General features: G+C 47.7%; 1 protein-coding gene across 2 annotated transcripts in view; it reads left to right on the top strand.

Moving 5' to 3' along the window:
• Window positions 1-26,958, top strand: part of MVB12B (multivesicular body subunit 12B) — a 182,613-nt gene that overhangs the window by 53,351 nt on the left and 102,304 nt on the right. For both annotated transcript variants that reach the window (XM_055271063.2, XM_055271064.2), the window contains exons 3-6: window positions 4,251-4,358; window positions 9,761-9,857; window positions 15,322-15,451; window positions 18,831-18,953. In XM_055271063.2, the coding sequence (XP_055127038.1) occupies window positions 4,251-4,358; window positions 9,761-9,857; window positions 15,322-15,451; window positions 18,831-18,953 (458 nt within the window). The remainder of the gene's footprint in view (window positions 1-4,250; window positions 4,359-9,760; window positions 9,858-15,321; window positions 15,452-18,830; window positions 18,954-26,958) is intronic.

Below are 26,958 nucleotides of genomic sequence, written 5' to 3'. Positions count from 1 at the left end.
CCTTCCTGCAGAAGATACACCTGAAACTGGGGTGGGCACCTGGGAGTCTAACCACTTTGTTTATGAACCTTGTTTCAGTCCACCCGATTCAGCCCTAAACTTGTACTTGCTCCCCCGCCCCCACCCCAGTGGTGTCTGGTGATTCTGGATCCTGGGGCTCTGCTCAGTATCAGCTCCCATGGGCCCCTTAGGTCACAACTCCCACCCCCCGCACTTGCTAAATCTCTTGCCTTCTGCCTTCCGCAGTGCCAGGCCTTTGTGCTGCCTCTCCCCTCTCGCTCTTCATTGTGGAGGCTTCTGCACTGTCCATTTGATTGTTGTTTTAGAAGAATCCTGGCAGGAAGAGAGATAAACCATGTGTACATTCCGCCGCTGCCTGGCCCTAGGACCCTCCTGCTCCTCCTCAGAGACGGCTCCTACTCCCGGGGAAGAAATGCTAGGAGAGAGGTTGTGAGAATGTGTGAGTGTGAGTGTGCAAGAGCATGTGCGTGCGTGCACGTGTGCACATGTGTATGCGAGGCCCTGTAACAGACTCTGAAGGTTCTGCAGTCAGCAGACATATCGAACTGTCTTGAGAACAAGGCAGCAAACACACAAGAGAACCAAAAGAGTAGGTGGCTTCAGTGCTGAAATGGGTATGTGCCTCAGAGTGGTGATTTTGAAGTGGATTCACTCAGCTCAATGGATTAAATCCTGGAAATTTCATTTGAAAAACTTCCCATTACCTTACTTGGGTAGCTGACAGGGTATGTGGCTTTTCACACTGCCCTGATTGCAGAGTCGATTCGTTTATTTATTCTTTCAACAAGGTTTGATGGAGCCCATCCGTGTCAGGCATTGTGCTTGGCACAAGGGATAAAATGGCAAGCAGAACAGGCACTGCCGTTGTCCTTGTGAAGCTTATAGTCCAGGGTGGGATAGCAGCGTGAGGGCAGATGTTCCTCGTACAAGTATATCATTTGTGTTTGGAAAGACCAGATTTGTTCCCAGAGATTGGCACAGAGCCCCGGGACAACTGAGGACTTTTTGAATCCCGATGTAGCCTGACATCACTTTCCAGACTTGGTTCGCTGTCAGAGCAGATGTCCCCTTTTTTGGTTTAGAAACATTCGCGCTGTCTTTGGAGTGCTCATGCACTAAGGCGGGCACTTTGCATGCTCGTGGTCTCATCTGCCCATGGCAGTGATGCCTGCAGGGAAAGGCAGCATGTCCACTTTGCAGAGGAGGACAGGACTGGTTTAAGCTATTGGGCCTGAAATTCAAATCTGCCTCTGAATTCCATGCTGCTCGTGCTGCACGCAAAGCCTTTGGTCCTCCACCCCACACGCCACCTCCCCCCAGCTTCCTAATGCTGGGACCTGAGGCTGACTGCTGAGCTTGTAAGCTTCTGCAGTGCCACCAGGTGGGCGTGGGCACCATCAGGTAGACCCTGCCTTGAGTCAGGTGTGCAGGTTCCTCTTGGCACTGTGACTTCAGCCGCATAGATAGATCATTTATCTTGCAGATCGTTAGCTCTCCTGACTTGGGCTGGGAAGAATTTAGGTTATTAGGCACCTTTATGTGACTGGGTTGGGAAGACACCTCTGGGTACATCTTGTTGCTATAGGAAAGACAGGCCAGAAATGCACCCCTTGTTCCACCAGGTCTGCCTTCCCAGTGCTCTCAAGGAGCCAGGAACCCACATCTCACTCCTCACCCAGTACCTGGTCCTGTGGGTCCCTGAACCATCCAGCCCTCTGGGACCATTCCAGAGCCCTTCTCTGCCTAGCACCGCCTTCCTTGGAGGTTAGGGGAGTCTCTCTCTCTCTTTCTCTCTCTCTCTGTCTCTCTCTCTCTTTCTTCCCACCTCAGCTCCCTGGGCCCCTCACGATGCCTTTACACACTTCCACCTCATTGCAAATGAGTTTGGGGCCAGGTCAAAGCTGGGCCTTTGGTTATCCTTTTTTAATGCTTCGCAGACAAAGACTGGGGGGCTCTAACTGCCCAAACAGTGAAGCGTGGGCTCAAACAGAGGGGCCCACATTGCCGGCTTCCCCCATTACGTTTTCATTTCTCACTCTGAAAAAGGACAGCTCTCACAGTGTGGTGGGTGGAGAGAACCATCACTGGCAAGCCCTGGAGACCTTTCTAGCCTCGGGTTAGAATGCACAGCACCCCTCTGCGGCACTTCCAGATATCCAAACAAGCCCTTCTAGACGCCCTTGTCTCTTGGAAGGTTAAAGACACAGCTCCCTGTCTTCCAAGGCAGCCTGTGGTTCCACAGCCTTGGAGTGTCCTGCAGACAGTTTCTGTTTTTGAAAGTTTTTCAGAAATTATGCATTTATTATAGAGAGACCATGTAGGTTCCCTTATTCCCTTTGTGTAGAGCATCTTTCATTTTTACATTTTAGTGGTTCTGAAATTGGGATGCATCTTAAAATAGACGCATGTGTTTGGATATGGTACTATGCCTTTTTTGTGTGAAGGGGTGTTCCCCAAATTACTGCATCCTAGAATTGAGGAAATACAGTAAAATTGCATTGGGAGACAAAAATCTTTCAAACCATGTAATCCATGGGAGAAAACAAGCATAGGGGGTCCTTGGTGTGGAGGAGCTGAGACCACTGTCTTAAATCTCATATTTCCCTAGGAACTCTATGTGTGACCATTATGGGGAAAAATGCTGACAAGGCCTGACCCCCATTCCATCCTGTTTCTATCTGTGGGGGTGACATACTTGGAGCAAACAGTTCCTAAAATTATCCCCATACCATTCCTCCTTCAGCTTTCAGGTCAAATATATTTGCATCTTTATCATAAGGGCTTTTCTTTTCCTGTTGTTATATTTGCTAATTTACAATTGTTTGGTTTGAAAAACAAGGATTTTTTCTTTTGCCTCCTGGCCCTTTGGTTTTTCTGAGGCAGCCTCAGAGAGTGTGACTGTGGTGGGCTCCAGGAATGTCCTGGGGAGCCTGAGCCCACTGGGCTGGGGTCCTGGCTCCCGCCTCCTCCCTGAGCGTGTGACAGGCAGAGGCCATCCATGTGCTGTGGGGCCCACCATGCTCTGTGCAGAGCCTGCAGTCAGTGTGTGGGATGGGGCTGAATCAGGGCAGTTTTGTGTGAAGAATGGAGGCACTTCCAGCAGTTTGTCAGGATGGGCAAGAGCTTGTCAGGTCAAGGACTGGATCCCAAAGTCTAAAGCTCAAAAGGACAACCCAGAAGGAGTCATAAAGTGAACTGCTCAGAGACCTCCTGCAGAGTTTATCCCAAAACGGGCGCTATTCCTCAGTCTTCCTGGATGTCCCCCTTTCGCGGTGCTTAAAGGAAGGTGTGCAAGGTTGATTCATACTCTCAGAGGGAGGCTGAGTCAGAAAACAGACCAATACCTGACCAGTGATTCACAGAGCAGTCTGGAAAGAAATAGGAGGAAAGCACCACCCTCTTTTAGCCGTCTCCTCCTCCTCTTCCCATCTCCTTTGCACTCTCTCCCACAAAGCCTGGTCTTTCATGCAAATATCCCCCAGCCCAGCCCCAGTCTAGGTCACAGGGGCTTTGATACTGAGATCAAGCCTGGCTGGCGTCATTCTCAGACGCTTCCTAGTAGAGAATTTCTACAGCTGCAGGTGAGAAAATGGCTTCTTAGTGAGACTAGAAACAAGGAACCAAGTGAGTCTTCTTTTGTTTTTCTATCCTGATCCAGTTTCTCACCTTGAACCCCACTCTCAGGGCTTGTACCAAGAGGACGCAGGGTGGAGTGAAATGTTTCTGTCCTCCCTTCCTGCCCCAGCCTCCAGTAGAATCCCGTTGACTGAAGCACCCAGCTAGCCTGGGGCCCTAGAGCAGGAGGCTGTGTCACCCTCGCTGCAGGCAGCGCCCCCTCAGGTGGCTCATCACACCCACTGGACTCCTTTCTTCACCCTGCACCATCCCCCCCGAGTAAGTGGTAATAGCCGCTTAATGTGCGGACTTACACAATCCCTTCTTGATCCATTACGACAAAAGTTGCTCTTTTCTCATTAGAACCATTTTTGTCAGGGTGTCTTTAATCAATGGCTTCCCCAGGGACAGTATTTTTAGAGGTTGTATTTTTCACACTCTCCCTTTTCCCCTTTTGGAAAATCTCATCCCAGTGCCTAGTGAAATGAGCTAATGAGATGCCGGGAGATCCCAGGCTGGTGTTAATTGGAACAGGCATGGAAGAAGTGGCCCACGTGCACCTTCAGTTCCTTCCTGCCTTACCTGCGATCCTTTTCTCTGTCTCTCCGGTGTAGGTTGCACAGACAGCAGATGGTGTGGATGCTGACCTCTGGAAAGACGGCTTATTTAAATCCAAGGTTACCAGATACCTGTGTTTCACAAGATCATTTTCCAAAGAAAATGTAAGTCTAGTCGTAGTTTCCATCTGCTGAGTGAGCACAAGTAATTTACATTCCTGTTTGGAATTTCCTCATTTTGTTGTTGTTGTGGTTTATTTTCATTGCCATATTAATTTATCTGTGGTTTTAGTGAACTGGGTAGAATCAGCAGCCAGCACTGTGTTTCATTTATTAACAGTGTTATTAACCACGTACCCAAGTGTACCGTGAATTCCATTAAATTGTGTTCTCAAAAGGAAACCAGGAAATTTCTCTCCCAGCTCTCATTTGCCTACCTTTCCTCCAAGCAACAAATCACAGGATAGTGCGGCAGTGAGAGTTCTCCAGTGGAGCGGGATTTAATGCCGGCCAGCAAAGGCAGCATGGCTCAGGGAGGGCGCCTGTGACCCCACTCCATGCCCTTGCTTCCACAGTGACGTTTCCTCACTCTTTGAGTCTCTGTGTGACATATCACATTTCGTTATTTTTGTAGGTATCGACTCATGTAGATTTCTCTGACTATGCTTTAAAAAAAAAAAAAAATACTTGCACCTGTAAATTAGGAAACTTTAAAGACACCTACTAAGGTTTTTTTTTTTTTAAACATCTAATAAGATATTTTAATAGATGGCTTAGAAAAAAAGGAAATAGCTTTGGTGAGTATCTGCTCTATACAAGGCCTGCCCTAGGTACCTCATTCTGTCCCCAGATAATCTCTACAAGTGGAAGTTCCTTTCCATTGAAGAAACCGAGATCCAAAAGGGAACATGCTTGTTCAAGGTTACTTCTCTTCCCCAGCCCCAAACAGGGAGCAGTTGGGATTTTCATTTTCAGGGCTAACATTTTATTTTTGGCCATATGTTATTGTCTCTTTGTCATGTAAATTTTTATTTTGGGGAATATTTTTATTGATTTATTTGTATAAATTATAAAAGTAATATTTATTTGCAGTTAAAAAAAAAACTGAGCCCAGACAACAAACATCCTTATTCAACAGCATGAAAGGGGGAAAGCATTAGTCCTCCTCTCTGCCACCTGGCCCCGCAGGCCCAGGGTCCCATCACAGGGTCCTTGCGTGTCCCCTTGGTGTTTTCTGAATATCAACCATCATGTGGCTCTCTGGCTTGCACTCTTTTCTGCCACCCATTCCTGTTGTTTGTGGTTAATTCTTTGGTAGGATAATTATTCTGAACATATACAGGACTGGGAGAAAAGTCATTGCTTTATTTTTTTCCCCCTAATTACTAGAGCAACATATGCTCATTGTGAAGTACAGAGTTTATAATGGAGTCGGGGAAAATCTTGACACAAAAGTCTGGAAATCTTTTCAATTCAGGATTTTGAGTGTATTTTAAATACCAGGAGGGTGGCAGGGCTAAAGAGTGGACAAGGGCACTGAGATCTTATAATGAGTCCCTGCAGGTCCCCCAGCTCACTGAGCAGCCTGAGGCACCCACGAGTGGGCTGAAGGCTGAGTAGAGGCTTCAGTTAAAAATGAGTAGAGGCCGAAGAGGCTTCAGTTAAAAATGGCTTGAGGACAGCCATGATCTCTGTGATCATTTTTTAATTTTGTTTTCATTGCATTTTCCCCCAAAGACTATGGGGTGTTGGTACCTAGGCTAGCAGAGTCCCTGCATCCCTTGGAGTGGGGACAGTGACAGGTCTGAATGTGACAAAGAGAAGTCACTGGGGCTTGTTAGCATTGGGTGTCATGGGTAAGTGTATTAAAGAAAACCCATTGACTTCGTCAACATGTGTTGAACATTAAAAAGATATTTATTGGGCGTGATGAAGGGATGTAAGAAGAGGACAAGGGCAGTGTGAAAAGCCTCTGCCTCGCTTTTGAAGCAGTGTGGGAGATAGGTGCATGGTGCATATTGTTTTTGGAAAAAGAATGAATGGATCCAATAGTGGGATCCAAATGATCGAGTTCTAGCAGTTGGCAGGGGCCCACTTGCCAGCCCAGGAGTGGAGGAGGAATCAGAATATTTTAATCTGTTACAGCCAGTCTATGCTGGCCCTGTAGTCCAAACCAAGACTTTGCAGAGCATCATTTTTTACAACTGTAAAGGAGGGATGTGGGGTCTCAAGACTGGACAGATTTTTAATTAGCTGACTTGAGACTCCCAATGTAGGAGTTTTGGGATACTCCTTTGGAACCTAAATTCCTTTCCCCCAGTAATGCTGTTAATACAGAAACCTGGCTTTGGAGTGACATTGCTTCCTGGGGAAGGATCGAGATTAATTGCACTTTTCATGCCCTGTACTTTCTGCATTACCTGTAATAATAATGTACATAGATTAGGTAGGGAGGATATTAAACAGAAGGATTTATGAACATTTGAATATTAAGTTGGTTATCTGTGGCTACCTTAAATGCAAGGTTGTCAAAAATAATTACAGTATACTAGCAAATACTGGCTACCAGAGACAATATAAATACCCTGAGTCAGTGCATATTGGGCTTTTGGCATGAATCATTTGCTCAACAAGGATTGGGAATACGTTCTTCATATTTATGAGGAGGAAATGAAAGAGAGCACAGATGGGGGAGGGGAGAGGAACAGGCAAAATTAATGGTGTCGCAGACCCACTGTATTAAACCCAGTACAGTGGCAGCCCCGTGTGAGGAGGGACCACACTTGGGCTGTGGGGAGCTCTGACAGTGCAGCCTCCCGTTTTGTATGCATGCAAGTGTTTTTTGATGCTTTGTTTTTAATGGCCGCACCACTGATGTTCAGGTTTTATGATCAGGGACATTTGTAGAGTATGTGGAGGGTGAGGTCACTAAGTGGTTTGCAGTTGACTTCTGTAAAACCCAACTTGTCAAGCAGAAGACATTTGAGAAGGATATTGATGAATGCCCATCCATCTGTGGGGCAGGAAAACATGCCTAGTTGTTAATTTCTCAATGCAGAAAGCAGTGATGACATGGAAAAGCAACTGCCATGAAAAAAATTATGATAGATTAGACCAGGCAATTCTGAAAGCAGCTGATGTTTGCAAGTTAGGTTAACAGTTCAAACCCTACCTACACAGTCAGAGATTTATTCCGTGTTCTGAGAGTCCCACTTACCACTCACTAGGCTGCACTGTACATTGTCTTCCCAAGGCCCAGCTACCTGGAATGTCAGAATATCAAATTGTTGGCAAATATGATAGTTCTGAGAGGAAGAAACAGTTTCCTGATGGCAGTGCCATAAAAACACTGGTCATAGGTTACACTTGCTGCTTTGACCTTCCTAGTTAAATTCTAATAATTTGTTTCATTTGTGTACTTTTGGTTCATAATATTTATTAGTGTGTATCAATACTTTGATATTTTTAATCATATAGTTTAGATTTGACATCTCAGCAAACCCAACTTGATATGTGTGTGTGTATATATATATATGAAACGAAGTCTTCCTCTGTCGCCCAGGCTGGAGTGCAATGGCGCAATCTCAGCTCACTGCAGCCTCCACCTCCTGGATTCAAGCGATTCTCCTGCCTCAGCCTCCCAAGTAGCTGGGACTACAGGCGCCCACCACCACGCCCAGCTAATTTTTGTATTTTTTTAAGTAGAGACAGGGTTTCACCATGTTGCCCAGGCTGGTATCAAACTCCTGACCTCAAGTGATCCACCTGCCTTGGCCTCCCAAAGTGCTGGGATTACAGGCATGAGCCACCATGCCTGGCAGATTTTTTGGTTTTTTTTTGTTTTTTTTTTTTTTTTGAGGCAGAGTCTCACTCTATTGCCCAGGCTGAAGTACAGTGGCATGATCTTGGCTCACTGCAGCCTCAACCTCCCAGGCTCCAACAGTCCTCCTTCTTCAGCTTCCTGAGTAGCTGGGACTACATGCATGAGTGCCACCACACCCAGCCAATTTTTTTAATTTGTAGAGATGGGGTTTCACCATGTTTCCCAGGCTGGTCTCAAACTCCTGAGCTCAAGCTACCTGCCCGCTTTGGCCTCCCAAAGTGTTAGGATTACAGGTGTGAGCAACAGTGCCCGGCCTCCAGTTTGATTTCTGACTCTGGCCCGGTTGAAAAACGTACACCTGAAATTAATTTATTCAGCAAGTAATTACTGAGCACCTGCTGTGTGGCAAAAACCATGCTAGGCTTGTATTTATAGTAGGAACAGAGATAGTTTTGGTCTTCATGGTTCTTAAACTCTAGAAGCAAGACAGATATTAAACAAATAACCCCACAAATTGATAGGGAGGGAAAAAGAGAGTGCCAAGAGGGAACATAACACAGTTTAGATGATAAGAACTCCCTGCTTGGCTTTCAGAGACGTGACACAGTACAGGTGGAGGTGGGATCTTGGCTCCCATGTGCAGAGATGGAAGTAGCAGCCCTTCTTCTCTAAGCAAGATGGAACAACAGCCTGAGAAGTTGCTGTCCAGGGCAGAGTGATGGCTGACCAACTAGATGCTTGTCCAAGGATGCTGAACAAGTAAACGGAGAGCATGTTCACACTGGGCTTCGGGGATGAGGCACTTCTGCAAAATGGGCACATGGAGTGCATTGCTAGTATCCTAACAGGAGAGATTTGGGATTTGAGCCCATCATTCTTTCCTTAACTGGCTCTGACTAGAGAGGGGGAACTAAGCTGCAAATTATTCTGAAGATTTTAATGAAATCTCCAAAGTGGCCCCACATATTTAAGTTGCAGGGTAGATATCTTTAGAGCTCATTTCCAGCTTGAAATGCGGGCTGCAAGTGCCGGCGTGTTTGCAAAGAATTCTCTCTCGCAATTACAGAATGGTGTACTGTCTTCGATTTTTGTAACTGGTATTTGTACACCAGTTACCGAAACTGCGCACTGTGGACCCCACATACTACCACTAAACAGAAACTTTAGGAGGCCCTTGTGCGTGTCATTTTAGAAGATGTGTAATATTGAGGCAGCAGGGCTTTCACTCTGTGTTAGTTTATGATTCTTGGGATTTTGCAAAATGTATCTAGCAACTGAAATTGTGTCAGTATGCAGACTGGTGATCACTTAGGAGTGTGATTGGTTCCCTATTAGGTTTAGATGCAGCTGTTTCCTACGAGTGCTTCAGGAATTTGCTCTTCCTAAAACCTCCTGGCCTTGAGATCTGATGCTCAGGGCTGAATGGCATCCTGGTCCCGGGATGTGTGTGCACAGCTGCCCTCTGCTGGGTTATGTCTAAAGCATCTCCTGGGTTGCTCCTGCCTCACCAAGGCCGTGTCTGAGTTGAGTGGCTTTGAGGTTCCGCAGATGAAACTCCTTCCCGAGGGCCACACGAGTCCCTGCGTAACCACTGGGGAACATTAACTGTCACCTACTCTAATTAACCTGCTGTCATAAAGCTGTACAAGTCATTGTGTTAAATATGCATCTGGAAGCCAAAATGGCAAACCCACCACAGGCCTGTTCAGATTAATAGTCTGTATCTCTTTTCTTTCTTCCCAAGAGTCATCTGGGGAACGTGTTAGTAGATATGAAGCTCATTGACATCAAGGACACTCTGCCTGTGGGCTTCATCCCAATTCAGGAGACGGTGGACACACGTGAGTCATCCTTTAGTAGCACTCATCACAATGAGGGTTTTCTTCCTCCAGGTATATTTGTAGGTGTTTTTTTATGTGCATTTTTCTTCAGAAACACTTTTGGAGGCCTTACTGTGTGCCCATGAACAAACCCTGCTGCTTTTGATGTGTGTCTGGCTGGGTTCTCCAAGGAGTTTGCAGAGTATTCTGGGTAGCGGCATGTAAATGAGCAGAACGTGCCTTTCTTTTAGAATGGTGCTCCCTGCTGAATCGGCTCACTGGGGAACGAAATGGTGAAACTAGATATAGTTTGTCTTTAGTCCTTCCTCTGGTGTTGCTGAAGCCAAGCTTGGCACAAGACCCAGAAGAAAGCGGAAAGAAAACAATCAAAAGACACCCAGAGAAGAAAGACACCCAAAGAAAACAATCAAAAGACACAAGGCCAATCATGTGCCCATTTGGTGCCCATATAGCAAACAAGAAAAGTGAGAATCCAAAAGACTGCAAATTAAAGTTCATAGGTTCGAATTAGAGTGAATATTCTGACCACTGAGCAGGTCCAGGCAGAAGTGAATCACTGAGGAATCGGCAGCGTCTTCAGGGTGCTGGAGCCCTTGGAACTTCTTGACCCACACGTGGGTTATTAAATGGTGCTGGAAAAGCTCTGGTGATTTGGCTTCCTTGTTTTGGTGTAATTTAACTTACCTTGTTTCATTTTTAATCACTGGTTAGCCAACTTTATGGTATTTACAACAGTGAAGCAGTGAATACAAAACAAATACAGAGAATCCTTTCATTACAACTCAGGGTTCATTTATTAAATTCTCTGTCTCATTTTCTGTCTCATACTTTATTCTTTCATAATTAGCCCCACTTTGGTCCCACTGTTTTTTGCTGTTTTCTTGCTAGCACTTCATATGGTATGAACTAGAGTTTCTATCTCTATGCAGATCCCCCCAACTGTTATTTTCATGAAACCAGCAGACCCCATTGTATAGCATATTTTTATCTACCTGATGATCTCTTCACGTTTCAACATTGGATTGCTTTTTGCCATTTATTATTTTATGTATTGCCTGATAATCATAACAGCTGATATTTACTATGCATTTACTGTATGCTCACCCCTGTGATAAATGCTTTGCCTCCCTGATTTCATTTAATCTTCAGAAGACCCCTCTTTAGAGATGGACTTTATTATACCCATTTCAGATATGAGAAAAATGAAGCACACTGACTCCTTAGGGATTAAAGAACTTAGCCAAGGTCATGCATCTGGAACTGGAGGAATAACTAGAATGCTCACCTACGTCTTACTCCAGCCACACTTTTAACCACAGTGGCACACTGGAAGAGCATGTGTATAAGCACCTTTTACAGATATGTTTTATATTAATGTATAGAGTTTTAAAAAATTAAGATATAACTCACATACCATGCAATTCACCTATTTAACATGCACAGTTCAGTGGCTTTTAGTAAATGCACAGTTGTGCAAACGTTATTGCACATTGTATCACCCCCAAAACCCATTTTCAGGATATCACCCCTGTACCCCTTAGCAATCACTCTCTAATTTCTCTCCAACCCTTACCTCCCCACTCCCTGCCAGCCCTAGGCAACCACTGATCTACTTTCTATATAGATTTGCCTACTCTGGACATTTCATATAAATGGAATCATACAGCGTGTGGTCTTTTGTGACCAGCTTCTCTCACTTAGCATAATGTTTTCAAGGTTGGCCTATGTTGTAGGATAGAGCATTACTTTATTCCTTCTTATCACCAAATAATATAACATTATATGGAAATACCACATTTTGGTTATCCATTCAACTGATGGATATCTGAGTTGTTTGTACTTTTTGGCTGTTAGGAATGAGGCTGCTATGAACATTCATGTACAAGTTTTTGTTGGGCTTATGTTTTCGTTTCTGTTGGGTATCTACCTAGTCATGGAATTGCTGGGTCATATGGTAACTTGCTATTTTTGAGGAACTACCAAATGATGTTTCAAAGGAGCTGCACTGTTTTTTATTCCCACCAGCAGTGTCCGTAGATTCCAATTCCTCCACATCTTCACCAGCACTTGGTTATTGTCTGTCTCTTTGATTCTGGTCATCTTAGTGGGTGTGAAATGGAATCTCCTCGTGCTTTCTGTTTGCCCTTCTCTGATTGCAAACGATGTTGAGCATCTTTTTCTGTGCTTGTTGGCCATTTGTATTATCTCCTCTGCCTAGGATCTACAGTTTTCTCCAAAACTTGGATCACTTTCCTCCTTTTCCCCTGTGTTTTTCACAGTTTGAAAATTTGCATTGATGTTCGTTTTTTGACAGTCAGTTGACTTCGAATGTCTTTATATTGATGTGCTGTGGAGCTGCAACGGGTTTTCCATTCTGCATTTTCCTCTAGGTTAGTTGGACCAGTTCACTGAGGCTCTGTCCTGTCTGGGCTTGGGGGCCAGCTGCTGTGGGGCCCAGGGGTCCTGGTTGGGAAGTTTCTCCCCTGTGACTGGGAGTACACAGGTTGCTGTCCCAAGTGTCGACTCTGAGATCGGTCCTGGGCCCAATGCCAGGTGCCTTGTCACACAGGAGGGTGGGCAGCAGGGAGTCTCTTCATTTCTGGTTCTAGCAACATTTCCTGGAGCTTTTACCCAGGGAACAGAGGAGCCCAAGCTGACCAGATAAGCCTTATGGTCAGCTCTGTAACATTTGAGAGTATTCAAGGCCCTGATTTTATGAAGTCAGCCAAAAACAGGAGACTCCTGTAATTCATTTAAAATATAGTTTGCTGTAATCCATATAGCACTGAAAAGCTGGAAGACTGTTTGTTTTAGTAAAGTGCTGTGTACTTTCTCTGTGTTCATTAGCATGACTGAACACATTTCTATTGACTATGTATAATATGTTTACTTAAAATTAGGCCTGCTTAAGCATGTGTAATTAGTGGCTCCATCTCTTAACCCCGAGTTTGCTGCAGACGGAGGAATGGAGCCAAGAGCAGCGTGGCAACAGCAAGTGAAACACCCAGCGTTAGTTTTCTTTGTGTAAAGGTCTCTCTTCTTCACGCTTTCTAAGGCCGATCTGATCAGCTGATAATCTTTGAAGTTGCAGAGTTGCTGTGAACAGCGCCCCCAACTCCCCAGGTTGCTGTCCCAAGTGTGGACTCTGAGGTTGGGTCTTGTCACACAGGAGGGTGGGCAGCAGAGGCCTCTTCCTTTCCAGTTCTAGGATCATTTCCTAGATGTTTAGCAATGTTTAGGGTCTGGATTCAGAACGTCGTTTCTCTCCGCTCATAGATCTGCTCTACCCCTCAGTTTCTGTGCCTGAGGAACCCATAAAGTTATCTGACTCTTTAAAAAACAACCCTACCCCCCTAAAAATATAATAACAAAACAATTCCACTGATTTTCTTGTCCCTCTCCCCACTCCGGCCCCTATAAGAAACCCCGGGCAGGACTGTACTTCCCCTCATTCTGTTCCTCCATTTGAGTGTGCTGTTGAATGTCTTACTTCCTGCCACAGAATTGCAAGGTCTTGAAACCCAATACCAAGCACAGGCATAAATTACACGCTAGAGGCTTACTTGTCAATAATGACAGTAAGATCCTACACAGCTGTTCTTTACTGAGCACTTACTGTGTGCCAGGCACTGGGCTAAGTGGATCATATGTGTTGGCACAGTGCATCCAACCCACATCCCTGTAGGGTGGGTTTCATTAACTCCCTTTTACCGTTTACCAAGACTCAGGGAAATTAAGTAACTTGCCTAAGGTCACAGTGCCAGAAAATGTTGGCGTTGGGATTTCAACCCAGATCTGTCTGACTCATGTATTAAATCGGTGCAGTTGGTTGAAACTCAGGTTTAAAAGCACAAATAAACACACACCTCCCGTTGGTCAGCACTGGAGGTTGCTAGAACACCAACTCCTTACTCTAAGGCTTGATAAGTAAGAGAAAAGAATCACGTGCTTATCCTTTTTTTCCTATACAAAACTTATTTCAGGGAGACCAAATAGTTGATGAAGGAAAGTTATTTTTTATATATAGAAGGATTCTAGCTAAAAAATGCAGAAGGCGGCCAGGTGCGGTGGCTCACGCCTGTAATCCCAGCACTTTGGGAGGCCAAGGAGGGTGGATCACGAGGTCAGGAGTTCAAGACCAGCCTGACAAACATGGTGAAACCCATCTCTACTAAAAATACAAAAATGAGCCAAGCATGGTGACACACATCTGTAATCCCAGCTACTCAGGAGGCTGGGGTAGGAGAATCACTTGAACCCAGGAGGTGGAGGTTGCAGTGAGCCAAGATCATGCCACTGCACTCCAGCCTGGGTGACAGAGTGAGACTCCATCTCAAAAAAAAAAAAAAAAAAAAAAAAAAGCAGAAGGAATGACAGAGTTTGAAAATCACCATTGTGAACCTTTAATAAAACATGGATCTTAGCAACAGTCATCAGAGGGTGAGAAAGTGCTCAGAGGATGGCAGTTGGGGAACTGTGTGACCGAGGTCCTGGGCCGACACGAGCAGAGCTCAGCAAGAATGGCCCAGCCAGACTCCAGGCCTCACTATATGACAGCCTAGACTTACACGTACCCCTGGACAGCATGCATGCCTAAAAAACCTAACCTGAGTCTAATCGAGGCTTTAGCTCTGCCAGCCTACAGGAGGCACAGGGGAGTGACCCGATTTCTCCAACCTGTTAGTGCCCCGAAGAAAAGGGAGCAGGAGTGGTTGTTCCAGAGTCAAATGGTCTGGGAGGCCTGACACCCAGAGGTAGTGCTTCGGCATCCTGGGGATCCAGATGCAGACAGACTGGAGAAAACGTGGATGTAGGCTCTCTATTGGATGATACTCAGGAATTCTGTTCGTTTTGTTAGCAGTGATGGTGGCATGGTGGTCTTTAAAGAACAGTGTCCTGGATGCCTACTGAGATATTGATGGTGACATAACGTGGTGTCGTCAGGGATTCATTTTAAATATCCAGCAAAACTGCAGGGGCGGGAGGAGAGGAAACCAGCTTGTCCATTGTGCACAGCATTAACACTGGGTGACGGGAACACGTGGATTCATTCCACTGTTCCCTCTGCTTTGGGGTATGTTTGAAGATTTCTATAATAAAAAGCAGAAAAGAAAAGAAATCCGTGTGGTGAAATGTGTTAATGCTCAGGGCGTCAGTGTGCAGGTTTCTGACGGCTGAGCAGTGAGCAGATTGTGGTTATGGCTCTTAGAAGCCACCCAGATTTACTGCAGGGTGTGTGGTCCCCTTCTCAGCAAGGGGTATCTGGGTTGGGTCCTGCATGCAGAGCAGGGTGACTGCAGCCCCAGGGAAGGCAGGCGGCAGAGCCCAGCCCTGCTGTCCAGCAGCTTAGGTGACCTGCCACTTCTGCTGCCAGGAATAGGGCATGACAGGGGATGTGGTTTTCAGAATAGAGATGCTGGTATCTCTGGAAAACTCATACCTTTTCTGTTGTCCTTTCCTTCAGAGGAAGTGGCTTTTAGGAAGAAGAGGCTGTGCATTAAATTTATTCCACGGGATTCAACGGAAGCTGCAATTTGTGACATTCGGATCATGGGCCGGACCAAGCAGGCCCCGCCTCAGTACACGTTTATTGGGTGAGTCTTAATGACAGGACTCTCAGCTGCTGCTCTTCCCTGAGAGCACTCAGGCCACTCCAGGCAATGAGGTCCAAGAGATTTCCATGCAGCCCCCCAGGCTCTCAGCCATGGGCCTCTGTCAGCCCAGTGCTCCTCGCTGCCCTTCCTGCTCAGCTGCGGTCTCTCCACGCCTCAGCTCGTACTGCTGACTCCACCTTAGGGCCTTTCCTCCCCTGCCCTTCTGCACATTCAGCCTTGAAGCTCCTCTGGGTCCTTCCCTGACACCCTGTGATGCCACCGGCCTCAGCTCTCCACACTCATTATTCACCCTAGGAAAGGTCACAGGGACCTATTTTGTACCACGGGGCCAAGGCCACTGGATGTGGTTATAAGTGAGGCAAAGGCCGTGCTGTCACAGAGCTGATGTTCTAAAAGGGACAGACGAGCAATAAACAAGAAAATAAATGAGATAATTCCAGACAGTGAAGAAAGTGAAACACAATGATGGAGTGGGGGTCTCTTCTGTGAGGGGGTCAGGAAGGTGACAGTTGAGCAGAGACCTGAATGTCAGGAAACCAGCCATGCACAGATGTGAAGGCAGAGCCTTCGAGGCAGAGCGGAAGCAGAAGGAGAGAAGTGGGAATGAGCATGGCACATTCTGGGAGCAGAACACAGCCCTGTGTAGCTGGAAGAGCCAGAGGGAATGTTGGGACAAGGGCGAGGGTTGGCAGGACCTCCTAGGACGTGGCCTGGAGTTTATTCCAAGCACACTGGAAAGTCAGTGGAGGGCTCCAAGTCAGGAAGAAACATAAATATTACACAGCTGCATGATAATTCCCCAGTAAGCAGAGAACTGCTGAGGCCTGGGCCCGTTTGTGTCTTATTCCTCTTGTAGCCTCAGCACTGAGCATGGGCCTGGCTCTGTTGCAGCTCCATAAATACTTAGTACAATGAAATTCCAGGGTTTCACTGAGGGCTCTGTTGATTGTAAGTGACAGGAAACCCAACCCAGTTTGGCTTGAGCAAAAGGAATAATTTATTGGCTGGCATCACAGAAGAGTTGGGGAGGCAGGACTGGCACACCTGGAAGCAGAAGCTTGAAGGCCGGCACTGAGTTCTGGTTTCCCTGTCTCCCCCTGGCTCTGGTGCTGGGCTCTGTTCTGACATGTTTCCCCCTCGAGGAGGCCCTGGTGCTACAGTAGCTCCACCTGCTTTTCATCCAGGTTCAAGTCCAGAGGCCAAGGGCAAGTTTGTGTTCCTGATAGTTCAAAAGAAGTTCTAGAATTTAGTCTCATTGGTCTTGATTGATCTAGGTAGGGTCATGTGCACCCTGGGCTGGTCACTGTTTTCTGGAAAATTCTTCCATTGACCAGGCCTGAGCAGGAAGTAGGATCAGCTCCATTGGAACTCAAGGATTAACCATGAGTGGTGCTGCTCCTAAAATACGGAGGGGAAGTCAAAAGTCAGAAAGGGGGTGAGTGGATGCCAGCTGTCCAGAAGGAAATAGATGTTCACCTTCTTCAGTCAACTGAAATCCAGGTGTGCACTTTACTCGGTGTGGCAGATGGTTTACAGCCGCCTCAGCCATGTGCCTCTTCCCTGGCCAGGCCTGGCAGGGGCCATGTGTCTCCCTGTGGGCTCCCAGAGACACCCTATCCTCCTCGGCTTCTGAGGCCAGCCTCCTGGCTCAGGCCTGTACTCTGCTTTACTCTTGTTCATTTGAGCCCAGAGCTGCCTTTTTATCAGCCAGGGCCTTTCCTGATAGCCTAGACCCGATGAGACAGCAGATGAGCCCTTGTGGCGTTTGCTTGAAGCATGCAGGGAGCAGGTACCACAGAAATGCAGAGTTTCACCTCGGTGGGTCTTCAGCTCTGGCATCTGAATGCTCTGTGTCAAGATCATGTGGTTAAGAAGGACTCTGTGATCATTCCCTTCCTACACACTCAAAAATCCTGTTTTGCAACATGGTTTACACTAATTATGTAAACAGGACTACAGGAGTAGGAAATAGTTAGCATAAACATACATCAGGCACCTCAGAAGCATCCATTTACATACAAATGGCAGAAACCAGCAATTTAGTAATGAACTTTTCAGTCTAATTTCAGTTGCTATGTGTATCTTTAACTACAAACTATCCTGTTGTAAAAAGATTCCATTTTTAACCAATTTAAATAATTTTAAGGAATAGATATTTACCAGTATGTACCTTGATAAAACCAAAGCCTTTTTTCCTTTATATCACTTTGGAAATATTGCTATAGTTTTGTTTCACCTCTGGCCAACAGTTCTCTTCCAGAGGAAGACAATTCCAGTGTTATTTTTAAGCAAGGAAAGAGAATTCAGTATTCAGAACTCTAAGTCACTTATTCTTAAAAGCGGGCACAGTTCCACATGTTACTTTGCAAGGGCTTGGGATTGTCAGTTGGGGAAGATAGAAACCTCACATTCCAAACAGCACCTCCAAAGCCTGGCAGCTGGAGGCCACGGCCCAGAGGTGGAGAAATCAGTGCAGCTCACTGGAATCACTCATCTAAGAAGACAGGATTGTGGTTTTACATGGTTCCTGTGGTGTTCTGAGAAGCTTATGAGGGGTTCCCACAGAATAAGGCTTTTTCCATTTTTTGAAGAGACTATATTCCTCTACATCAGGTCCCAAAGACGCAGTTCTGTGGGGCAACTGCGAAGTTGGAAACTGAATATGGTGAAAATGATCCTGTCACTATTCCTAGGAGCGTGGCTGCCTCCTCAGTGCTCACGAGTGTGTGGTGCAGTAGGGGGCAGGGCTGTGGTGACTGTGCGAGGGAGGTCACAGGAGAGCTTATGCGGTGTCTGGGAGGCCCCTTGGTGTCCACTCCTAGTTGTGTGGTTCATGGGGCCTCGAGTTTTGTAGTTTGAAGATGACTCCCAAACTGACCCTGAGAATGAGTCCAACGGCAGGTGACACCCAGCTGCAAGAGGCTGTATCCTGAGATGGGTGTGTGTTATAGAGTAGGGGGCTGATTCTTCTCATGGTTAAAAACCAGCATCTCCCTATCTGTCTCTCCTCACTGCACAAAGGACTTGATGTGGATTATCACGTCACACTCTACAAGGAAATGGCAAAACAAAAAGAAGTTTGGAGAAGCAAGGAAAGTACCCATTGGAGTAGGAAGGCAAGCTCGGGGAGGGTGATGCAGGCGGCCTTGTCCCAAAGGCCTGCCTAGATGGAACAGGTCGCCCTCGTGTGAACTATGACACCCAGAGCACAAAGGAGGCGGTGGAACCCATTTCACATGGAGGGCGAGAATTGATTCCCTGGTGTTTGAGGCCATGCCTCTTTTAAATGAATAGGTTTGCACTCAGGTAAATGCTTTGTGCTAACCAGAGCCCTGAATATTTCTCTTTTTTCCTAAAGGGAACTGAACAGCATGGGGATCTGGTATCGAATGGGCAGAGTACCAAGAAATCATGACTCATCTCAACCCACAACGCCTTCCCAGTCATCAGCTGCCTCCACCCCAGCCCCCAACCTTCCCAGGTGAGGCCTTGTCCGGGTGTCTTGCGTTGTCCTGTGGTCTTGGGTCCCTGCACAACATTTTAGAACACCGTCACTTAGTGCCTGCTGAAATAGTGCAAAGTACAGCTGAATAATTGTAGAAGCAATATATCTTTAGAGGAGATTTTTAAAAATCCACTTGGAAATCTTTGCATTACATGAATGCAAAGGCCATTCTGCAGTCTATTTTGTGCGTGTTCTGCAGACTCCTAAAATTGCAGATTATGCCACTTAAAATTGGCTTGCTATTCAAAAGAGCTGCTAGCTACACACAGACACGTGCTGTGTAGCCATGGGGTTGGGGTCACTGGACTTAAGGTTAAATTCCTTCTCTGTCTTGGCCAGCAACTTATTTGAAACCCAGGAGGGTAGGTGAGTTCTTATATTCTTCATTTTCATATAATTTCTTTTTCCAATGAGCTATAAAGTAAGAAATGGGTAGTTTGGGTATGAGAGAATAGTGAGGAGTTTTTCAGGAAATGCTAGTTTTAACAATTGTCTCCCCAGAGAAACTTGGGTGAGCCAGCTGTTTGCTCTTCAACTGATTTCAGTCGTAACAGGTAGTAACAGTCTCTACACTTTCTGCAAAAAGAATCCTGTCAAATAAAAATCCTGTGCAGCACTAGGAGTAAACTGAGGGCAAGGAACAAATAGCACTGATGGATTAAGCTTGAGAAAGGGATTGCAAAAGTAAATAAAACAAGAACGGTGAGGCAGCAACACTTAGGGATTGACGTAACATAAATGAGAATGGATCTCCAAGCTTCCACGTGGGTGAATAGAGATGAACAAAATCTGTCAGGAACCCGACAGAAGAGTCACCAGTGGGTCTTCCTGGACCCTCCACAATACAGCCTGCCCTCCGGGACATCCCACCAGCTCTCTGTACTCTGTTCCTCTGTGCCAAGCCTCCATCTCACTTGGAAGAATGTGCTGTAATGAGGCTCCAAAGCCCTGAGGACTCTGTCCTGTGGGACATCCTCCATAAAGACAATCTGGTCTTTCTCATGACAGTTTCGCAAACCAAGAGTGGTATTTAAACTTAAGTACCCCTGGAATTGCCTGAAACTTTAGAAGTAGTTTTCAATTTCATTTGGCATAAAAAGATGGGAATCTGTAATAAGCCTCCCAGAGTTGCAGGGTGAACAGTTGAGTCTCTTTGTTGGGTTCAGGAGTGTACCGCCCATCAGCACTTGTTCCTCGTTTGTAAGCCAGAGCGCTGTCAGCTCCGCCCTGGAGGGCACTGCTGAGGGTCACTGTCTCCTGTGCTCAAGGCTATATCAGGTGTGTCACCTGTGCTGGGGAGTCAGCTAAGTCCATCACCTGTGTGTCAGGGTCCTCCATCACCTGTGCTGAGGCCCATCACCTGTACTCAGCTCAAGTGTGGGCTCCTTGCAGAGGCTAGAGAGCCCCCACAGGAGCAATTGCCCTGAAGTTGTTACAGCTGCTCCCTGCTGACATCATGTGGTCTAGAAGGGCCCAGAAATGGGCACCACCTCAGGCAGGTTTTGACTTTCTGTGGATAAAGAAAGAACACCAGTTCTCTCAGATAAAGCAGAGAGAGCTCTCAGAAGCCTGCTGGTCACAGTGAGAGCAAAGTCACTTGCACCTGAAGCAAGACGGCCGAGAACACTGAGCCACCAGCAGCCTGGTGAGTTTGGAGGGTAGTGCATCAGAACCAAGTGTTTATAAGGCTTACGTATTTTATCACCTCTGCTGTACAGTTTATGGTTTACAATGGCTGCAAGGAAATTGGATCAGTTTTACTTGCCAAATAAAACAAATGTCAAAATAGTCAATATAAAATGTATTCTAATTTGGCTGAGTTAAGTCAGCCAGTATGCAGCAGGATAATTGAATGTTCATTAATGCTTCCAAGTAAAAACGTTTGTCTGTCCCAAGTTCTCCTGTGCGGTAGTTTACAGGTAGGATGCACACCTATGTGAGCCTCATCCATCAGGGTTTTTTGGTTTTTGTGGGATTTTTTTTTGTGTTGTTTTCCTATCCAGTATCTTTATTTTAAAATGAAATGTTGATTATTCATTGAAATTTTCCATTGAAGACCTAGGAAAGGATGAGTATGCTGTTTTATTCCTTGAGGCTTCAGGTTTCTACACTCTCCAGAGGAGGAATCTGATGGGGAGCAGTGGCTGGGGCTTGTGCTCCGGGTGCTGGGGGTCTGCCAGGAGCCCCTCAGTGGGGCCTGCAGGGCTGCACACCAGCTCCGGGATTTCCTGTCTTTCCTTTCCCAGCCAGAGCCCCGGACATTAAGCTGCACTGGCAGCTTCTATGCCTTTGCTCCCAGTGCTCCCTGCACATAAGGTGTGTTTGACAGGTCTCACGCAGAGGACTCCTCTCCCAGGAAGCCCTCCCGGAGGCTCTTGGGCTGGGCCTGTGCTGGGTCGTCTTCTCTGAACGCTTCCGGGGTATCTCGAGTCCGTGTGGTGGTGTGGGCACGTGGTGAGCCTACAAGGAGCTCCAACAGCGCCCACCTGAATCCAGGCACGAATTCAGTTTCACCATAAATGCGTCACTGGCAACTCCTCCAGACGACTCCCTGGTCCCTGAGCACTGCGTGAGTCTTTTCCGATGGCGAGAGTAATCCAGGCTTGTAGAAAATTGGCAGAATGTAGAAAATATGAAAAAACAGGAATTCCATTTCCCATGAGCAAATGCTTATAACCTTTTGTTATATTTCCCTCAAGTCTTTTTCTTGTGTACTTTTTACATAGGTGATATCATATCGTGTAATAGCAAGTCCGCACCTTGCCACTGCTTTCTCAGGTAGCCTTAACCGTAAACCTGAGAACCACGTCCAGTGCGGTCTTTGTGTGGCGTGGATAGAGCCGCTGGGAGCGCGGTAACGCAGCGCCCTCTACTGTCCAGCCGTGGCGGTGGCGGGGAACGCGGTTCTGAGCGGGAGCTGGTGGCAGGCCCTTTCCCCGCAGAGCCCTGGCCCAGGCCAGCCGGGAGGACCTAGGAAGGGGTGGGTCACAGATCTTGCTGCCTTCTTGAGTCTGTATTCTTCTCCAAAGACAAAACCATGTACTCCGCCTCCACTTCTTGTGTCATCACTCAGATTTCAAAGAATTTCCTGCCATTTTTTGGAATGCCATTCATTCCCAGCTTTATTTCAGATAAAGGTGGATCTTTGCACCGTCTGTAGGCCATCACCTGAGGACCTCGTGGTTCTAGCAGCACTGCCTTCTCTGTCCAAAATCAGGAACTGCCTCTAGAAGCAGGAGCTTCCCGCAGAAGCTCAGTTATTGCAGAAAATGCTGTGGTGTCACCGGCTTTGGAGTTGTCCTTTTGGAGCAGGCAGGTCCCCAGGGAGAGGGATGCTCCTGGGCTATATCCAGTGAGTTGGTGGCTAAGGCGGTAGAAGGTGGCTTGGCAGAGCTCCTCTCCCTCATACAGTGACGCTTTATCTCACACACAGACATCGCCACACACATCTCTTCACTGTCTTCTAGTGAAGAAGGGCAGCCACTTCTTATGGGACCCAGAGCCTCTCCATATCTCTGGCCGCAGGCGCTCCATCCCCTGCCTGCCTGTGTCATGCACGTCAATCAACAGGAGAGAGCTGGCCTGGGGACGGAGGCACAGTCCCATCTCTGTGGCCCTCTTTGGGGCTGGGCCCAGCTTTGTGAGTCAGCCTCGGGCGTGCGATCAGATGGGGAGTTTCTGATTCAGCTCTGTGCTGCTGTCTGGGGCAGGGGGGCCAAGAGAGGAAACACCTTCCTGGCCTCTATCAGAGCAGCCCCTCCACCGTCTCTGACACATGCAGGGTGTCACCTGTTTCTGCTGGGAAGAAAAGGTTCCACTGCTGCTGGGACAGAGGTTGGGAAGAGCCCCAGGAGGCAGGTGGGCTCACAACCGCTGGAGCACCAGAAGTCCCCAGTGTGATAAGGGAATGGCTCTGTGTCGACCCAGGAGGAGGCCCCTGGTGGGCTGCTGCCCTCTAGCTCAGCAAGCAGCAGAACCATGGCTTGATAAAGACATCAGAGGCATGCTTATCAAATTTGCAGATGAGGCAGAGTCATTAGGGTGAGCTGACGTGCTGAATGACAGAATCAATACTCTGCATCTCCTCTACAGCCAGAACAACCTGCTGGAGTCAGGGAGGCGATGGGCGCAGGCAGAGAGGGCCCCTGAGGTTCAAAAATCCATCACACAGGAACCAAACTGAGGCCTGGCTTAGCAGCTGAGTGTGTGAAATGGCGGGGGTCGGAGCGTGGGTATGTGGAGTGCAGCCTGGTGTGCACAGCGGGAAGCCCTGAGTGGAGTCCTGCTCCTGGCGCATGTCCACTGCCTCACACCACCAGGCAGAGGTTACCTGAATCCAGTGTCAAGTTTGAGGAATCCAGTTTGGACCTGAGTACAGACAGGCCAGCCCACTGCAGATGTCTTAAGGGTCAATAGCAGAAGAGAAAGTAGAAGTGTTTCCAGGTGGGGATGGGGGGTGGAGAGATGGCTGGGGGCTCCAGAAGGCAGAATTAGGTCAGGTGGACTGAAGTTACAAGGAGGTAGATTTAGGCTTAACACTTTAAAAAAATCAGTAAAGACAGCTTCCCCAAGGTGAAAATTCTGTGGCATCAAGAAGCTGACCCGAGGGGTGATGCGCTCCCAGATGCTAGGGGTGGTCAGGCGGCATTTGGATCCTTCAGACCGCAGGAGAATTAGAGCAATCAGTGTTTCTTAAGCCTTATTTAAGAAACGTGTCTATTCCCGCTCCCCACCTACAGAAGTTCAGGTTCAGCAGACCTACGTGTTAGGGCCACAGACACCTTGCCCAGAGAACTTCAGGGCCCTCCAGTGGGCAGGGAGGGCACAGAGCAGCGGGCCTTGGTTTCAGAGGTTCTCAAGCCGCCATCGATGCTGCTTCTGTATCTGACTTGCAGCCATTGCCTTCCTCCACTCACCAGTGCCGAGGTCAGAGGGGGAGGCATGGATAGTGGAGAGTTGCTGCTGTGCAGCCTCCATGAGAGGGAAGGCTCAGAGGGGACTCCCACAACGTCCGGGGCCCTCCCTTGGCGATGCGGACGCCATGTCTCCATCCAGGGTAGGCAGGCATGAGCTGACGACGAGTGGTATTCTGTCCCTTTCAGAGTCTGTCAGAAACATGTAGTCTGGCCTCCAGGTGGCTAGGATTTTTGGGACATCTCGTGTTTATGTGAACATCCATCCTGCGGGGGCTCTCCTAGAAAATCTGCAACGTGTGGTTCCAGTAGCCTCGCCCCACCCTTCCCACTGACCTGGGAGGTCCTCACCATGGTCCTGAGGGAGAAGCTGCTGCCCAAACTCTCCTCCCCACAGACCCCAGGCCATGCACACATCCTGTGACCTTTCCCTAACACTGTCTCTCTTGGGTGAAAGGGTTATTTTCCCACCCGAAGCCACAGAGCATTTCTCAGCCATTGAGTTCTGACCGGCAGCCTCCCCTGTGAAGTGCAGCTCCCAGGAGCCTCTCGGCATGTCAGCCAGGCCTGGGTTGCCCGTAGGAGGTGACGTGGTGCTCGCTATTGCAGTCATCTTCCTGTAATTTGTCAGCTCCCCACAAGTTGTCAGTCACACATTCGGAAGTATGTTTCTTAGTGACAGACATAATTGTACTTAACTTTTTGCATGGATGTTATCAATCTGTGACAGATACTCTGGGAAATGGGGCATTTTGATTGCAGAAGATCTGTCACATGCATTTAGTCTTCCTCTCAGGGACACCAGGATTCAGTCACAACTTTTGCATGTCAATGTCAGGTTTTGAGAACATAGATCCTTGCTGACCTCAAAAATCGTTCCATCACTCCGATCCCAGGGCTGTCATTGGAAAGGTTAATGGCCCCTCCTAGAGGAGAGGAAAAATCATGCCGTAGTGATCTAGAATTCAGGCCGTGCCGCCCGGGCTTGTCCCCATCACATCGTTGTCAGAAGCCCATGAGCGTGCCACGCTCCGTCCTGGCCTCTCCAACCCTGCCTTCCCTCTGGACATGGGGATCAACTCCACTACTTTCTGATTAACTCGCAGAGTAAGTCAGCAGTGGGGGTGGAGCCTTAGTTCACCAGCTGGGGCCTTGTTGTCCACCCTGACAGCCCCAAATCCTTTGGCTGCCTTCTGTCCATTTTCAATTGTAAGACGGCCCTTGTACCCCAGATGACATGTTGCCTGTCCTGTTGTTGCAGGACTTGAACGAAAGGCCCAGAATCGCACAGATCAGGGAGGCTGAGTTTTCCTTTTCCTGTTGAGGTGTTTACCTACCTGTTCAGAGTGGCAAAAGGCTTGGCGCTGGAGGCATTTGCCTGTGAGAAGTTTCTCCCTAGGGTTCAGTAGGGGAAGGCTCAGTGCAGAGGATCGGAGTTGAAATCTGTGGTTTCGTGTAAGGTGCATCATTTATGAGAGGGGTTCTGTGTATCCCAGGTGATTCCGATGACTCTTTTTGTCCCCTAGTAATAAATTGTGACATGGATTTTGAGCTCCACTTCCATAGTGGCAAGAAGTGGTTTGGGGGCAGGTGAGCTAAGCAATGGAGCACTCTATCCTGGTCCCATCAAAAGAGGGCTTGGGGCGCTGGGTGTGATGGCTCATGCCTGTAATCCTAGCACTTTGGGAGGCTGAGACGGGAGGATCACTTGAGTTCAGAAGTTCAAAACAAGTCTGCGCAACATGGCAAAACCCCGTCTCTACAAAAAAATCAAATACAAAAATTAGCTGGGTGTGGTGGCACAAGCCTGTGGTCCTAGCTACTCAGGAGGCTGAGTGAGAGGATCACTTGAGCCCAGAGGTCAAGGCTGCAGTGAGCTGTGATCATGATTCCTGCATTGCATTCCAGCCTGGGAGACAGTGCAAGACCCTATCTTTTTTTTTTTTTTTTTTTTTTTTTTTTTTTTTTTTTTTTTTGAGACGGAGTCTTGCTCTTTCACCCAGGCTGGAGTGCAGCGGTGAGATCTCGGCTCACTGCAACCTCCGCCTCCCGAGCTCACGCCATTCTCCTGCCTCAGCCTCCCACGTAGCTGGGACTACAGGCGCCTGTCACCTCGCCTGGCTAATTTTTTGTATTTTTAGTAGAGACGGGGTTTCACCGTGTTAGCCAGGATGGTCTCGATCTCCTGACCTCGTGATCCGCCCGCCTCGGCCTCCCAAAGTGCTGGGATTACAGGCGTGAGCCACCGCGCCCGGCCACAGGACCCTATCTTAAAAAAAAAAAAAAAAAAAATGGAAGAAGACGACGAGGGCTTGGCCCCTGCTTTTCTGGCATGGGGGCCTTCAGACACCTCTGCAGGTCATGTCCAGGCATAACCATGGGTCTGGCTTCACTTGGAAAAATTAGATTTCCTCTTCCTTCACACTAAAGCCACACACGCTTTTTGTTTGTTTACCTCTAAAGACAGAACACACATTTTCATTGCCTTTTAAGATGAAGACTGTAGCACAGGGTTCTTTACACAGGGAGCACAGACATCAGCACGGGGGTGTGAATGATCCCACTGCGCAAGTGGCACCTTCCAGCCGAAAGGACCAGCAGCCAGCCCTGTCTCAGAGCAGCCAGCCCTGTCTCAGAGACGAGCCCTCTGGAGGGGTCGAACCTGAACACTAAATCAAAGATGGATCCGGGGTAGGCTTCTGGGGCTCAGGTATTATTTCTGTAAATAGCCTGCATTTACATTCTTTGCCTTTAACTTTAAAGTCCACGGTGGTCTGATAACTGCACTGGGGTTTTCAGACATGCATATATGTTCCTTTTTCCTCAATCCAGAACCTTCACTGGCTTCCTGTTATCTGACCTCCCCCCACACATCCTCTCACATTAATTAGGCGAGTCTCCTCTTGGCTCCGGGGCACACCATTCTTATTCCAAAAGCATCTCTGCTCTGGCCCTCACCATGCACCTCAGTTTGTACCAGCCCCTTCCCTCCTGGAAGAGTTAGACTGGACTCCAGAATGCTTAGGATTGGCCCTGGCCAGCCCCGCCCCAGGCCTGTAGTAGCCCAC

The sequence above is a fragment of the Symphalangus syndactylus genome, chromosome 3 (assembly GCF_028878055.3).
Source record: "Symphalangus syndactylus isolate Jambi chromosome 3, NHGRI_mSymSyn1-v2.1_pri, whole genome shotgun sequence".
Lineage (NCBI taxonomy): Eukaryota > Metazoa > Chordata > Mammalia > Primates > Hylobatidae > Symphalangus > Symphalangus syndactylus.
The sequence above is the reverse complement of the archived record's forward strand: the minus strand, read 5'-3'. Positions and strand labels throughout refer to the sequence as shown.